The following is a 16,586-nucleotide window of genomic DNA, read 5'->3' on the forward strand; positions in this document are numbered from 1 at the left end:
CCGCGCCTCTTAACACTCCGCAGAACCGCACACATGATCTAAGCCCAGCCGGCTAATTATTAAACACTGCCTTGGAAATGTCATCAGCGTTCAGAGCTTAGGAAGCATCACACACGCTCATGCATGTGCAACAACAAATACGTACGCAGCCACAGGCATGGACTGAAAATGATTTTTGTTGGGCTTAGAGGGAAATCTCTGCCAAGGAGTACATGTTAGTCTCCAAGCATTACATTTAGTCCGCCACTGCATTAAACATGAACCACTGAATTCCCCTTGGAACAAAGACGAGATTAAATTTGGCAGAAATTAAGTTTAAGTTTATAGTTTTTTAAACAAACTGGTAACAAAAATGCTGTTATGAAAGATTTTCAATAGGTAGTGAAGATTTAACTTCCTAAAATTTTCTTGTTTGCTACACAAATATGTGACACATCTAGTCTTACTTCTTTAATGAAGACATAGTAATGGCCATTTCTTGCCAGAGACCCACGAATGTCTGGGCAAGTTGCTGTGATATTTCACAGGATAATTAGAAACTTTGGCCGGATGGTGCCACTTTAGGAAAAGTCAGCAGGTCACCAAAGTCAGTAGAATTCATCCTCTAAGTATCACAAATATCTGCACCAAACTTCGTGGCAATTCATCCAATACTTGTCGAGATATTTTATTCTGGCTCAAAGCAGTGAACGCACTGACCAGCACCGCCATCGCTATAACCACGCTGCTGGCGTGGTTAAAAATGTTTTTATGTCTGTGAAAGAAAATTTGGTCTGTAAGAACTACTCAACAAATAAAGTCAAACTGGAGAAAGGATTCATTCTACATACCAGAGGAAAATGGACAAGCACTGCTCATACTGAGGCTTTGCACACAGTTTTATTGTTTCAGACTATGATGTTCAAATATTCTAAATCTGCAAAGCCACAAAAGGGGAGTGAAGAGAAACAGTAAGTGAGCTATGATAAATCAAATGTTTTTGTATTACTCATGAGGTGCGTAATGACTGTTCAGTGTAAGGTCTGGTTTTGTTTATTACATTTGTAAACCTCATGATGACACATTGGCCTGTTTGTGAGAGAGGATATGAAGAGTAGAGGAAATGAAATGCTGACTGTTGTGATCTTCTGCTGTACTCAGATACCATGAAGGCTGAATCACCGCGAGTCATCAATGTTATTCTGCCCGACCAGAGACACCACTTTCTCCTGCCGCTGGGCTACGTCCTCACGTCTTTCCTCCTCCTGGTGTTCATTATCCTCATCATTATCCTCATCACACGCAGGCGTAAAATCAAAGGTCTGAACTGCAACATCTCAGTCTGATAATAGGTTGATCTGCATTGAATTTCTTGAGTCTCATCTACTTTTCTTGTATTTTCAGAGTATTATCCTCAGGCATCCATGAGGTGAGTGCTGTAAACACGCAAAGACACACACATTATCACTGTCTTACCCTTAGACACACACTCAGATGTCTCCTTCTCACTGCGATAGGTCCAGCAGAAGTCACAGCAGCTCGGATGACTTTGAGATGGACGTGACTGAAGTCAATATGTGCAACGAGGAAGAAAGAAGATTCGGTGAGTTAGATGGGAAACTGTGTGCGTGTTTTTGACCGTGTGCATTTTTTTTAACTTTTCCCTGTGTGATTTTTAGACTACAAGAACAACCTGCTGAAAGTGAAGGCCCACATGAACACTCAGCCTAAAGTCATTGACCTTGACAAAGGTAAAATAGCACATCCAAACTCAACCGTCATTAATTATCTCACATTTGTATCCCCCCCCTAACTTAAATTTTTCTTTGCTTCTTGCAGAGATGCAGAAGTTTGCTAAGTGAGAAAATGAGAGGAAAAAGTGAAACTGGAGCCACTGGCTGGTCCAGAGGCTGCGCTCCAAATGAAACACACTGCCTTCTGTCCTGGCAGGAGAGACGCCACAGAGAGAGAAGCAATGTCGCCAGAACGCTTCGTTGTGAAATGCAGAAAAAAAACGAAAAAAACCCCAAAACAAAACAAACAAAAAAAAAGAGTTAGAGACATGGATACAAAAAAAAAAGAATTTGTTTTCTTTTATTGTACTTTATTGTCAAACTAAAAAGACTGGACTTGGACGACTGTGCACGGCACCATAGCACCACCCAGAGGGGAGTTTTAGCCAAACCTTGATTTGGAGAAGAAGAGACTGTACTTCAGTTGAATAAAAGTTGACTCAGTAGTGACTGAGTGAATATGAATTATCAGTTATTACAGCTTCAATCATTATGCCTCAAGTTAAAAAAAAAAAAATACTGATATTTTACTTTCCACTTTGTTCTTCTCTGTTTACTCACATACTCCATCATGGCTTAACTGACTGGACTGAAGTATCACTGAAGTGTTAATATCAGTGTGTACTGCTTCCTCTAGGCTTTACTGTATGCTAACTGACCAGTCAAGCAGTGTATGTACAAATTTTATGTGATGCTGAGACTGTATTTTTTTTTGAGGAATAGTCCCTTTTTTAAATTTTTTTTTTTTTACATGTATTAAAATTAAGTGTTATTGCCGCTCGCTAATTGGTTATTACACTAACTTGTTAAGAGAAGATACCTCTTTGTATTCAAATGACGTTTTGAATATGAAAGTAAATGTTATTACTTGTGAACTGAATGTGGACAGGAGACATGTTTGGCAACAGCCCTTTTTCACAGATGATACTTTGACTTGTTACATTAGGAGAAGCACAGGTGTTACTAATAATACTAACAATGGCTCTGTTTTATTCAAGTGTCCTTCACACACCGTCATGACGGTGTGGAAATGAGCCAGCATGTAAAACACAACACAATGAGATAGCAGGATTAGCTTCCTCATATTTTGGATGTGTCTGATGTGTTGATGTGTGATGATCATTGCAGTCATAATGTTGCTGCATCTGTGTTTGACAAGTAAGAATGTCATTTCATTTCCTGTCCCGTTCATGTACATCCGCCAGTTTGAGAACCACTGCATTAACTATGTATAACAAAATGTTAATATTATAGGGAAAGTGGAACATCTTTTCTATTTGCAGGACTAAGTGTAAACGTCGGTACAAACTCCAGCAAAAACACTTCACAATATCTGCTGGCTTCTGCTTTTTTCACTTAACTATTCGCAGTTTATCATCATTTGGCTGATTTATACTTGGTGTCAAGGGAACTACCTATGTGCTGTGCTGCTAATACAATAAAATTTTAACATAAAAAAATCCCCCTCCACTCAAAAATGTGTTTTGGTCATACTGCTCTTGGATGTTTCTGTTGTTCACTGTCCAAACTTATGTATGTTCAGAGTTTGAGAACTAGTAGAAGACAGTTTTCAAACTCCCAATCCCACTGCAATGAGGAAAATGGTTGAAGAATGCAAACTGTTGTTTAAGCAGTGAAAAAAAGTATGTGTAGCCTAAACTGCATTACATTATTAATGGCCTGAAATAAGCATGAAACTTGAACTTGATTAAAGAAAATATATGAAGATTGGGAAGAAGCTGAATCGAGGTGTAAAAATCCTTAGTTTTTGTGACCTTTTTAAAATTGAAAGTACAAGAAAGTATCAGTTAAACAGATATTTTTCCAACCAGTTGAACAGCTTCTCCCCACTCTGTGTGTGATGTCATCCACTCGCTGCCACATACACACTAATATAAAAATCAAGGCCCAGAAACATTCATGAAACTTGAACTGTCACTGTTTAAAAACTATGAATGAGATTTCAGATGAATACAACCAAAAAGGAGGGAAGGTTTCTGAACATTTTGAGTTCTGAATGGAGTTTTTAGCTAAAAGTATGATTTAAAAGTGGTTAAAAAGGCTTCTGTGAAAACTTGAAGCCTCTAATGCACATAAACTGAGAATAGATTTTCAATCACGCAGGAGACATATTGTATCCAGTAATTACATTTCTGAAATGAAAAATACTTGTATATGATTCTGAAGTTTTCAATTAGGGAGGAGGTGTAGATGTCATTTTTTTTCCAAAACTTTTTTTTCCTAACCAGGTAACTGAACGGTTTTTATGGAAAACTGACTCAGACACAAATTATCATTTAAAACAGAGCATTTTTATATATCTTGGAACATGTCTGGAGGGGAACTTTTGTGAATCCTTGTCATCTTGTCATTACTACAGGAGCACTACATTAGGAACAGTGTAATGCAGCTGAGCTTGTGTATGTCGAGATCAGAGCTGTAGCCAGGATTTTAAAAAAGCTGAGGTCACAATTCTGCTCTGATACCCAAGTGCAACCCCACCACATTAACTTAATTTTGACAAGCCACAAAGACGCTAGTTAAAAATTTTTGTTTTCTTTATTTAGTTTTAATATTATTTTTTTTCATTTATTCAATTCATTTAACCAAAAATATATTTTTGTGTTCATTTACACACCCACATCACATGGTGATGTGGGTGTTTGTCAAACAACAAAAAATGAACGCTACAAAGTCTACAAAATGTCAGGATCAACCTACTCTGTGCTTTACACATCACACTCTTCTTCAGATCATTTAAATCCCCAGATATGCAAAAGCGCTGATTGCTAATGTCTGCCTTTTTTTTTTTTTCTTTTTTTTAATTTTTCTGTTGAGCCTTGATTTTTCTCAATGACAGTGGGTATAACTACAGCTATTACTTACTTTTTGTGTATTGTGCTTATAATGCAATCACGCTGAAGTACATTTTAGGTCATAGCTCATTTATTCATTCCTTTGTGTCACAAACAAACAGTCCCTGAAATCAAGACAAATGGCTTTTTATACATTTTGTGAAGTTTGTTTTGTGTACATTTTCTATAAAATACATGGTACTGTAATAGACTTTCGATCTAAAAACGGTAGAAAACCCTGGTCTGTCCTAAACTCTTGAACAACTGTGTTGAAGGAAGCAGCTCACAATCGGTCAGTGCGTACACGCACGCATACATTCACAAGCTCACCTGCAATCTGAATCAGGTACAAACATCAATGTCAACTCCTCTCTGCCTCTCTCTTTCACACAAACACACAGCCAGTCAAACAGACAGCTACGCAGAGTCTAAGAGGAAATTCAATCAGTAAGTAAATACAGGATCAGAGGACATTTGGGGCCCCGCTGTGTCTGTTTACAATTAGAGGTAACCTACAGGTACTGTAGGGTGATGACCAGACAGGATACTGGCTGGGGAAAGGAGTCACTTTTAAGTACTGGGGTGGACTTACATGGCTGTACTAAGTTCAATTTCAAATTATCAACATGTTTGCTGTTGTTTGTGAGTCAGAGTAACATAAAAACTGATGCTCTGGACAAGAGGAAACCAATCTAAGGAACAGGAGAAAAAAAACCCTATCACAAGTAACTTACAAGATTCGAATCTGAACATTATAAACAGAGAGCAGCAAATGTGTCTTTGTCTTGGTGTCCATCAGGAAAAAAATCTATGTGTCATCCATGTTAAGTGGATCGAGGGAGTTGATGTGGTACACACACATGTTGTACTGTACAACCTGCACGCCATGTGACTGGAGATGAGTCAGGCGTGTGCTCTGATACTCAAACTGGGCCAGCACTATCTTTGTTTCGTCACCCAGTCACACCCATCCAACAAACTGGGTGCGGGTACACAGTGCTCATGTTCAGCAACCACGGGACCCTCTTCCTATAGTGAGCATGAAGCGGCTCATGGTGCCGAAGGATCTGGTCAGTCTTCAATACACACTAAACCCCAACAGGGGCTCTAGAAACACAAGAAGAGAGGTAAAGTATTCATGGTCCTATAAAGGCGGTCGCATTAGGCCGACTGAGAAAAAATGCCAGTGAACATGCTGTCTCTCTCGCCTCCTCCACTCCTCAGGGCGTGGTCCAGCATCCAATACCTTTAAAAAAAAAACAAGTTAAAGTTCAACCTAAAGCATAGGAACCCAATCCTCTGGACTGGTCAGAAGAGATGCATGGTGGGACTTTCTGAGTGGGTCTCTGGCAGGGCTGGTTCACTGTGAACTGGGTGTTGGTGGTTGTTTTGGGTTCCAGGTCTCTCAAGTGTCCACCACAGGTCCGATGGAGTCCTGCTGAGGGCTCTCCAAAAGGGATGAGCTATCTGGGGCAGGTGGATGAGGGGAGTGGGCGACTGCTGCTCCTGAGCTGCAGGTCACACAACCCTGAAAAACACAAAGATATGTTAAAAGTTGTTCTGGTGATCAATAAGAACTAATTTGTTTATGGTGACTGTGTGAAGACCCTCACCTGTGTATCTATCTCCTGTGGGACAGTATGCTGCTGGATCCAGGGATGGACTTCAGCTAGCTCCTCTCTCTGCTCCTGGCTGAACCAAGGCTGGAGGGGCTGAAGCACCCGAAGCTTCTCCCTGTCCTCTGCTAACACCTCATTCTGGTCCCTGTAAGTAAAATGAGACAAGGACAAAGAAGAGGAGTTTAAAAATGTGGGACTAGTATAGACAAAAGACTATTGTTTTTCTGGAATTAGGATCACCTCACATTCAAGGATCAGACATGTTCAGTATTTCCCAAGGATTTTTTTCAGCAGAGGTGCTGTTGGGCACACGTCCACAAACATTCAACACCGCAGGACCTGTGCGTGTGTGCATAGGAATAGCTTAAAACAACCTTAGAATTGCTATACTGTGTCATTCATGTTCACCTTGTCACTTGTGTCTTAATTTACCTGGATCTTTTAAGACTTGAGGGGCTCTGAAGGCCCTAACTAGCACTTACTATGCACATTTGTTGCACCTCTTTACTTGATTTCCTTGCCCTTATTAAATAGATGTAGTATTTATTACGCTAAGATTTCCTACTGCACTGAAGCTTTAGTGATGTCCCTCACTTTAGGTTGCTTTGGATAAAAGTGTCTGCCAAATGAATAAATGTTATGTTATATTTCTACTGTAGTAGTATAAGAACTTCCATTAGGTGAGGAAGGTAGATCTCATTGCTGTGTGCTGCTTCCCCCAAGTGAATTGGCTGCTATGTGTCACTAATAGCCTAAACAGTGACATTACTGTTCCCTTGTATATTTGTTTGTGGGTGTGTGGTAGGATCCACTTCATTTATTGCTAGTTGCTGATGACATTACACCATCAAATCAGGAGATGGCGGCTTTAAAACAGCTACAACTAGACACTGGTGACAGCAGCAAAAGGTAGAGACACACAATTTGCCATGGTAATCCAGGTTTGAGAGATAGCTAGGATGTTGATGGAACAAGGCCATCAGGAAGTCATAAAGCAACTGAAGATTATGCAAAGCCATTACCGGCCATTTCAAAGAGCTTTGACCTCAAAAGTTTAACAGGGTATTTGAACGTCAAAAAGCTGGACTGGCGAAAAAAGGAACGACAGGATGTCTTTTATTGTGATTTTACTTGAATTCAGCTGAAAGCTTTTGAAACACCAAACTGCTGAATCCACAAGTAAATGCTGAATCTCTTTGAAACAGTCAAATGGAAAGAAATGCTAATACTGGTACATGGGTTTGGTTTTAATAGTTTATCTTCCAAAAACAGGTGTTACAAAATTAGGCGTCGTCTTTTATTCATGTATTTCTTTTATGTAAGAGTATTGCTTTTAAAGCATATTTTCCCATAAAGAGAAACTCTGTAAATAAGGTAACATTTTTTCCATGTTTCAAGGGTCACTCAACATTTAACATGTTCCCATTCCTTTTCTGGCCACGTTTCAATCTGTGATGCCAAAGCCAACAGCTATCAAATGTTTTAACAACACAGATTTTCTCTTTTTCTTTATCAGGAGTGGAAGCACTGAGAGTGGTATCAGTGCATGTACCTGGTGTGGATCTGGTACGTCATCATGACTCGCTCAGGTGTATGCTGGATCATGCTCCACATCGAGTTCTCCACCCGAGTGTCAAAGCTGTGTTGGTGCTCTGCTGGAACCTCCTGGCTCTTGTGGGCTTTGCACGATGTGTCTGATGAATCATTGCTGGCAAAGTATTTGCTGCTGTTGCTGCTGCCTGTAACCCATCAAGAGATCTGTCAGTCACTGTCCTCAACTGTAGTTTGAAATTTTGCAATGATTAAAAAAAAACAAAAAAACAAAATTTTTATCTAATTTCGCATCACAATAATTAATACCATTTAATATTTTTATTAATGTGCTAAAAAAAAAAAGTCATAATAACTAACAAATATGAATTATTTTCATGAAAATTGTCAAATGACGGGGCTGTCTTTGCTTTTTTTCCTCTTACCAGTGTGAGAGGTGGAGGTTCCATTGGATCCAGATCCAGAGCCAGATCCCAGTGAGCCTCCAGACTCCCCTGATCCAGACCCTGAGGCATTGGAGCCGGTCCCAGACCTGGCATCCTCTTGCAGCAGCAGGTCAAGCAGCTCACTGGATGTAGACTGGGCATCATGGTTCCCAGCCTCACTGGGGCCGTCACCCTGAGCAAGGAAAAGGTTTAACGATCAGAACTAAACTAGAATTCAGCTGAAGTTCTTTGCACTGTACATCCACATATACTGTACTGGATATGTATGAAAATCCCTCTACTGACAGACTGATAGGAAATGCACTTCTTTGAAACTTGAAGAGCAAAGTTGTAAGAGAGTAGGCATGTTGAGGCTGAAGGTTGATAGACAGCAGCAGACGCACCTCGTTGGCATGTTTTTCGTGGAGGCTCTCAGCGTGGTTGTGCCCGGTGCTGCTCTGCCCTTCACTCGGCTTGGGCAGCTCCTCCTGCAGCAGGTTGAGCTGCAGTGGGGAACTCGAGCGAGAGCTGGAAAATAAAGCCCGAGGTCCGGATGTCTCCTCTTCCTCCCCAACAGAGGAGCTGGCTCTGGGTGAGCAAAGCAGAGGGCCCGGGGAGGTCATGTTGGGGCCTGGCTGGGCTTGGAACTGAGGCTGCAGGAAGGGGGCAGTGCCAGGGGCAAAGCCTGTCATGGTGATGGGTGTCTGGGGCATCATGGAGAGAGTGGACGGTGGGTAAATGGACGGGTAACCTGCAGTGAAAGTCGGGCAGGTGGGCAGGATAACAGCCATGACCGGAGCTACGTAAGGGTTGATGCTCTGCGTTGGAGCTATGGGATGCATGGTATGAAAGTTCTGGATATTCTGCAGATTTTGAATGGGCTCCATCTGGATTGGTTGCATGTCTGGCAGGCTCTGACTGGACTGAATAAAGTTGAAGTTGTAACTGGGCTGGGTTTGGTCTGGAGGCTGCAGGACTACAGTAGTTGCCCCAGTCACCTGTTGTGGTATGGGCGGTTGCTCTGGGCCAGGCTGAGTCACCATCATAGGGAAGAATGGCGCATGGAGTGGGGATGTTTGGCTGTAGGGCACCCCCATCTGGGGCTGGGAGGACTCAGAGGAGGGCCAGGAAGAGTCAGGGACACGGCGAGCGGGGCCAGGTGGGGAGGCATAACTGTCTGAGGAACCCTGGGGTTTGGGGCGCTTGTGTCTGGGCTTTCCTCTCCGAGAGCGGTTCCAACCACCAGCACTCAATGGACGTAGGTAATCACCTATGGTGAGATGGACTCAAATCTTATCAGCATTCACTAAATCAGATGGTTTTGTAAACATTACTACACCTGCTGTTTGTTATTTCAACAAGTAAATACATACCTGGGTGGTGGGAGTGAGCCATCGAGCTGTTGTCCAGCTGCAGGTAAGAACTGTAGGGGCTCTGGAGGATACGATGGCGGAAGCGATCGACATACTCTTGCTCCTCCTTCTGGGTGTGAGCTGACAGCACCTCTTTGGTGAGGCCAACAAATCTTCGCTCCTCTGTGGCAGGACTCGGGGCTGGACGGACAGGGATGGGAGCAGCATCAGCAGGCTCACTGCCCATTGGTGCATCTTCCAGTGCCGTGGCCTCTGTTAGAGAACATTGACAAAAAAACATGTTCAATAGAGGGTTTACAGGTTTTTTCTCCCTGCTCATAAATTGCTAAAAGAGAGTGATCCAGAGCTTTTCTTAAGTAAGATTTAACTCCCATATGCAGTTTGTTAAAATGTCTGACACACAGATGAAATGGTATGTTTATGTACCTGACTCAGGCTGCGGCACATGTACAATGGTGCTGCTGTATGAACACTGGCTGGTGACTGACATCACACTCATGGCCTTTGTGGACATTGTGATATCTGTCAGAGGCGCTCCCACTACGGCCGCAGCTGAAGGGCCCACTGACACCTCACTGTCCAACACCACCACTGGGCACAGGAGAAACAAGATGAGGATCAGTTCATGTTGCTTTTGAAAGGAATATTACAGAATTTTATAAAACAATGAGAGAAGACTGTGTGTGTTTGTGTGGTTATACCATCTGCACTGGCCTGAGCCATGTCACCGGCTGCAGACGGCTTGTCGTCTTCTGAGGTAGAGGATGAGGACGAAGAGGTGGCCAGGGAATGAGATTCACTCTTACGCTTAAGGGCCGGACCTGTACAGCTCTCCAAATATCTGCAACACACAAACACAAATATGTGAAAGGAATTAGGTGCTCTATCACGTAATAAACTGAAATCATGTAAGAGTGGCACAACGATGCTACCACCACACACCTGATGATGTTGTCCACGCAGTTGATTTGCTGATAAGAGGGAATGTGAGTTTGCTTCCTGCTTTCTTCATGATCTCTGACTTCAGGGTTGGAGGCTGCAGGAGGCAGACGTGCTAGGGGAATAAAGGGCCATTTTAGCCAATGTAAACATTTTTGCACATTTCAAAGTATAGTTTTCATGTTTTATATTTAGAATGTGTGGGACTGATTTACCTGTGGCAGGTTTGCCTAGAAGAGCAATTTTGTGGCTGGGATCCAGATAAGCCTGCCTCCCCCAACTCTTCACTCTGTTCACATCAGCACAGATCTGCTGCAAAGTCATCTGCAAGAATACACACACATTGTGTATCAGTTTGATCAACCTTGGCAAGAGCAAATGTGCTACCACTGGCTTCCTGACAAGTGATGTCATTGTGATGTCTCACCGGTTCCCGGTGTGAGTCCTCCCATAGGTTACCGTTGCTGTCACTTGAAGAAGCTACGCTGATGTAATGCTCATGAGAGCCATTGCTTCCCAAGCTGCCGTAACCACTGGAACCATTGTTATGAACCGGCTGAGGCAAAGCGACACAAAGAAGTGAGGGAACTCTCATATAGACAAAGAAAGTAAAACATCACAGAAAAGATCAGCCTATGAGGGTGAGCTTGAATTGAAATCTATGTACAGTTTATGTGTGTTTGTATTAGAAGCAGAAAAACACAGATTGACATGTATGTGGTCTAGGTTTGCACGCTCTAGTTATTTTCAACATCAATTTGTCTGCTATATTCTTTTAAACATGAATTAGTTGAGCAACAAAGTGTCAAAATTGATGGCAAATGACACCCATAAGGTTCTTATTGATATCACCAACCAAGAAAACTCAAAGTATTCATAATATAATATAATATATATTTCATTAATTTGAATGATAAACATTCTTGTTAATTATTTTGGCAGAAATAATCACCTGCAGGAAAAGCTTATAGATCTTTGCTTGCAGATCTTTTATTTCCTCATGAGCAACTGGAAAATCTTCCTTAGCACGAGCAGCAAACACATCCTCATTCAGTGGACTCCTACAGACAAAGACAAAAGCACAGTGATGTCATCTTTATTCTGATGTCATTTAATTAAACAGGTTTTTAGCAATTGCAATGCTGCTGCAGAACTTTACTGTAAAGCAGGTGGACAGACCATGCAAATACCAAACCCTCCACTTGAGCACATAGAAGGCACTGAGGCTTTACTGAATAAAACACTTTAATTATTCTCTTTTGTGTGTGTGTGTGTGCTGTTGCTCCTTACGTCCTGACTTTATGCCGTCCGATGATAAAAGCCACCTTGCGGCTCCATGGGTTGATGAAGCTGGACCAGCTGGTGTCCAAGGTGATGTAGTCTCCATTCTGACAGCGCAGACGCACCGGAGAGTGCTCAAATGGGGACTGGCCCGCATACTTCAACACTGCACATGGCATCAAGAGTTCAAGTCAGAAACAAGAGTGGGATGAAAATGCAGTCAACCGAATGACTGATCGGTCACTTTAAACAACCCTGAGTGAACCCTTGGGTGGATCCCAGTTCTGGATTCAACAAATAACTTGTTATTGGTTAATGTGCTCTTTATAATTTCTACAAATCAATTAATTATCCATTTCAATTACAAATTAACATCTAAACTAATATGGTCTGTTTGTAAAGTTATTAGAAATGACCTAAACCACAATCTTTTTTGGTCCCCACCTTCATTAAATACAGACCTTTCCGGTGCATAGACAGCATGAGGGGCCGGTCCTCTGGGTGAATGCTACTCAGCATAGATGTGCCAATCAGATCCTGAGGAAGGTATCCTAGCAATGGCACAGCCCTGTGGATAATAACTGTTAAATTAGTTTCATCAGCACTTCGCCACTTAATAGCTCAACATTGTGCACATGTTTGTGTGTGTGTGTGTGTGTGTGTGTGTGTGTGTGCGTGCGCGTGTGTGTATCGACCTGTCATCCACTTCCAAAAACACACAGCCAGGGGAGTGTGTGGTGGTGAAGATGCGCTTGTCCATGGGGATCCGAGGTGCTGCATGAATGAATATTATACTCATCAGGACTGTCAGTGGGACAGTGGGCAAGTACATATTTCTCTATATATGGCTCAGTGAAAAAATGACATGCAATGCATGAGTATGCAAAGGTTGTGAATCAAGTAAAAGTCAAATATAAAGTAAAAATATTCAATTATTCACAACTTTCACAAAAAACATCTCTGGGGTGCGTTTCAGTAAGAATAACACTGGGATTTTAAAATGCATCACAGCATGTCCTAGCAGTAGTGCACCCAAATACAAAAAAATTAGATAAATAACTTATTGCTAACTATTCACCTGGCAGGGCTGGTTGGGTTGTATGCCGTTATTGATGCTGTTAACTGTACCTTCATATCCAGATATGATGCGTTCAGCCAGTGCCAGGCAGCACGGCTCCTCCTCTCCCCCACTGCTTCCTGTTCCTTGCACCTTCAGCAGGTAAGGTGTGATTCGGAATGGGTTGTAGCGCATCTCACCCTCACGGTCCTTCCCACCCCTAAAATATAATAACTTGTTGAGTTGGGTTGTTGTATCTTTATAGGTGTATAGCTGTATAGTCAGGATGCATGAGGAGGAGCTTTGAAAAGTGACCTTCAGCTGTGCTTTACTGACATCCATTAGAAGACATAACTGCAGAGCATTTCTGATGGAATTCACATCTTTTGTGCTCATCCAAGAAAGATTGTGGCATTGTGTAAATTACAGATTTAGGGAAGTCTAGAATAGGAAAGTCCCTTAATAGAATTAAGATACTGACCTGATTCTGCAGAAGAATGACTTGACCTGGGCACAGTCAAACAGAACCCCTGCTGTAGACACCAAGAACAGAGAAAAGTGTGTTACTTGCCTGTTAAAACATACAAAGGAACACACTCATATACAACTACAACGAAAAAGTAAAAATTAAAAGTTGAATATGTATTTAAATATAAACTGGAAAAGAACCATAATCATGTACAAACTTATTTGCAAAGCAGACAAAATAAAATTAAAATAAGTAAAATCTAAAGTTAAAGAATACATAAAATGTTAGACTGAGTAAGTTGGTATTTGCCTCACCAACATATGCTAGAATAAAACTACATTTAATTTAAGACAAAAAAAAAAAAAATAGAATAAAAATTTCTGAAATGTGGTACAAACCTGTGTGCGAGTTGCTCCAGGGTGGGAGGTGCGGCTGAGCCGTATGTGCGTAGAAGACATTAACGTCTTGGTGAAAGAGCAGCTCTACAAATTTGGCCGACTCCAGGAACTTCCTCTTGCAGCACAGGATGCTGGGAGCCTGCTCCGACGCGTACCACACGCGGCCGCTCGACAGGGAGAAAACCACCACGAAGGAGTCCTACACACAGACATATAGAGACGTACACACGCACATGTGGAAAGACACACGCACACAAGCGAGCCAAGTCACAGACACACACAAAAGCAGTAAACACACATACACTCACACACACGCCCAGGCGTGAGGCAAAAATAAAAGTACACGTGCATGCATGTATTCAAGTGTGTGAAGCAGCCTTGAATAAAAATGTGATATAAGAACAGTTCAGAACAAATCCTCGATAGGTTATGTCTTGTCGGGACTCGTGTGTGATAACTGTATGCCACAATTAGGGCAACAAAGTGAAGTAGCATCAATTCTTGAGTGTTGTGTGTTTGTGTTGTTGTGTTGTATACCGTGTTTTTAAGGGTGTGTTCAGAGGTGACTCTTTCCAACTCTTCAAGGGCGCAAACAGTGGCATCTCTCCTCTCATCCTGGCCATTCCTCATCAGCAGTTTATAGTATTCGCTATTGGCTACAGAGGACAACACAAAACACACATGCTGCTGTAAAACAAAACTGTATGATATCAGGCTTTTTGGGGAGTTCTAATATGATATCAAAGAAAAAAACAAAACGGTTTCTGAGAACAACAGCTGTCAGTTTATCTGGGTTACCTTGCACTTGTTTGACACAGTTAAGTGCATAATGTAAGGCCTCCACAGTGCTGGCTTTGCTGCGACTGCGTTGGTCTGAAGGAAGCCTCTTCTTCATCTCAGCCACAGTGATCATCACTTCTCTGTGGGCCTGCCCTTTGCCATCACCAGCATGCTCACTGCTACATAGTCAGAGACAATAAACATATTTAGGTCTCTCAAACACGCACGCACGCGCACGCACGCGCGCGCACACACACACTCACACACACACTCACACACACACACACGGTAGATTTGGTGCTCATTAAACGCAAAGTGATTTTCAATGGTATTTACCTAACACAAATGGTGTATAGTTAATATTTTTAAGTTTTTAGACTGGAAGGTCACAGACGGTACCTTGTTTTAGCACATACCTGTAGGAAATGAAAATCAATTTATGAATACCTGCTACTGCTTAAGGTGGATTGGATTTTACAGTGCTGTTTTACACCACTTTATTTATCGGCTGGTATTTTTGCTAACGTTTTGTAATCACTGCATGGTAACGCAGTTGTGAAAGGGAGTCACTGAAACTTTTCCTTGTGTTGAATGATTGTTTCAACATCTTCAATATCAGCTTCTGAAAAGCTCACAGTCACAACACTGCCGAACAAAAGATGAATTGTTAATTTTTATACTTCTGGCTATTGGTTTTACTGTTGATTATAAAGTTATTTAGAAGAGAAACCAACAACAGAGTAAAATAACAACCCAAACTGTTGGTTGTAAATATAAATCACAGTTTACAAAACAAAACTTCCTGTGCAATTAGCAATATCATGGGTGTGCTGATAATTTTTACCTCCATAATCAGTGGTAACTTCTAGAGCCAAACCGATATTGGATTTTTGGGGCCAGGGCCAATACCAATATTAGGTAGTAAAATAATTCCGATATCGATATATCGGAGAATATATGCGCCAATTCCGCTATATCTGTGATAGGCCAATATCAGCCGAACGACCAATCTAGTGTAATTTTAGTGAATACAATGTTATAACTGATAGAAGCAGGGGCCGGAGCTATGGTGGCTACGTTGGTATTCACACACATTGCAAAACTTGTTTGGAGATATGACAGCCACTGAGGTCACTGTGGTATGACGTGAATATGTCAAAAAGTCAGGGCACATGCAATCAGGCAAATACCTCTTGGTTGAAACTGAGGTGGATCCAGTGGCGCTCCCAGGGCTGTGATTGGCTGAAGAAGAGAGGTCATGTGAACCGCTAGTCATCTCCTCATCTTCCTGCCCCACTTCTCCACCTGAAGCTCCGCTCTCCTCTCCCCTCAGGCCCTGGGACTGCGCCCCTCCGTCCTGCTGCCCTGACGTCACCCTCTCCTCCCCTTCGCCTTCTCCTGCAGCTGACGGTGATGCAGGCTCCTCCCCATCTGGACCGCTGTCACCCCCAGGCATCTCTGCGCTTTGGTCACACATCAGTACTAATTTGTCCAATTAAAGTGGTCGGGAAGGGTCTTCATGTGTTCAACAGAGGGAATGGGTTCCATGTGGTGACGATAAATTAGTGTTCATTCAATCAGGGCTGAATGTTGGATGTAAGGGTCTACCTTGAGCACTGCAAGACAGAGGGAAATAAGTGGAGATGGTAAGAAACATTATCAGAACAAAGTTTGCAGGATTTAATTTAAGGGAGGGTGATCTTGGATGAAGAAGTAGCAGATAGATAAGCTAAGAGATAAGAGGACTGGCGCCTCAGGGCTGGTGAAGAAAAAATGTGTTATGACACAGGTCATATGGTACTAGCACTGCCCTCCATTTTTTCCCCATTCGAAAATGTGAGGCAGTTGATTTGTTCAAAACAGTAGTGCCCAGAGTGCGAGTTTGTGGGACTGGAAATGGGAAACCAGAGACCTCAGAGCCTAAGGAGGAAATATCAAGTCACCATACCTGCTAAACAACCTGCACAAAGCCTTGCAGACACACTATTCTTGTTTTGTGCTATGAATAAAATGTTACTTACTATACCTTAAAAAGTTCAGAACTGAACTGAAATTAATGAATGCACC

At 42.1% G+C, this 16,586-nt stretch overlaps 2 protein-coding genes across 3 annotated transcripts in view; one reads left to right on the forward strand and one right to left on the reverse strand.

Moving 5' to 3' along the window:
• The window catches only part of LOC111667848 (matrix remodeling-associated protein 8-like), a 12,757-nt gene extending 9,523 nt beyond the window's left edge, over positions 1–3,234 (forward strand). Inside the window, exons 8-12 of the mRNA XM_023423699.2 lie at positions 1,141–1,299; positions 1,384–1,408; positions 1,497–1,582; positions 1,659–1,730; positions 1,819–3,234. Coding sequence (XP_023279467.1) covers positions 1,141–1,299; positions 1,384–1,408; positions 1,497–1,582; positions 1,659–1,730; positions 1,819–1,841 — 365 coding nt within the window. The 3' untranslated portion in view covers positions 1,842–3,234. The remainder of the gene's footprint in view (positions 1–1,140; positions 1,300–1,383; positions 1,409–1,496; positions 1,583–1,658; positions 1,731–1,818) is intronic.
• A 1,462-nt stretch (positions 3,235–4,696) lies between these two features.
• The window catches only part of per3 (period circadian clock 3), a 15,591-nt gene continuing 3,701 nt past the window's right edge, over positions 4,697–16,586 (reverse strand). Inside the window, exons 2-22 of one of the 2 annotated variants that reach the window (XM_023423484.2) lie at positions 15,710–16,135; positions 14,538–14,698; positions 14,277–14,395; positions 13,740–13,938; positions 13,354–13,402; positions 12,944–13,092; positions 12,511–12,589; positions 12,277–12,383; positions 11,825–11,981; positions 11,487–11,595; positions 10,962–11,090; positions 10,750–10,858; positions 10,538–10,649; positions 10,297–10,436; positions 10,022–10,186; positions 9,596–9,847; positions 8,627–9,492; positions 8,223–8,415; positions 7,799–7,985; positions 6,241–6,391; positions 4,697–6,155 (exon numbers count right to left, since the gene is read on the reverse strand). In XM_023423484.2, the coding sequence (XP_023279252.1) occupies positions 6,033–6,155; positions 6,241–6,391; positions 7,799–7,985; positions 8,223–8,415; positions 8,627–9,492; positions 9,596–9,847; positions 10,022–10,186; positions 10,297–10,436; positions 10,538–10,649; positions 10,750–10,858; positions 10,962–11,090; positions 11,487–11,595; positions 11,825–11,981; positions 12,277–12,383; positions 12,511–12,589; positions 12,944–13,092; positions 13,354–13,402; positions 13,740–13,938; positions 14,277–14,395; positions 14,538–14,698; positions 15,710–15,996 (3,843 nt within the window). In that variant the 5' untranslated portion in view covers positions 15,997–16,135 and the 3' untranslated portion in view covers positions 4,697–6,032. Of the gene's footprint in view, positions 6,156–6,240; positions 6,392–7,798; positions 7,986–8,222; positions 8,416–8,626; positions 9,493–9,595; positions 9,848–10,021; positions 10,187–10,296; positions 10,437–10,537; positions 10,650–10,749; positions 10,859–10,961; positions 11,091–11,486; positions 11,596–11,824; positions 11,982–12,276; positions 12,384–12,510; positions 12,590–12,943; positions 13,093–13,353; positions 13,406–13,739; positions 13,939–14,276; positions 14,396–14,537; positions 14,699–15,709; positions 16,136–16,586 lie in introns of both variants that reach the window. The other variant, XM_023423482.2, reaches the window with a different exon arrangement.

This window comes from Seriola lalandi, unplaced genomic scaffold (assembly GCF_002814215.2).
Source record: "Seriola lalandi dorsalis isolate HSWRI2012SDOR001 ecotype SW California unplaced genomic scaffold, Sedor1 jcf7180002054692, whole genome shotgun sequence".
Classification (NCBI taxonomy): Eukaryota; Metazoa; Chordata; class Actinopteri; order Carangiformes; family Carangidae; genus Seriola; species Seriola lalandi.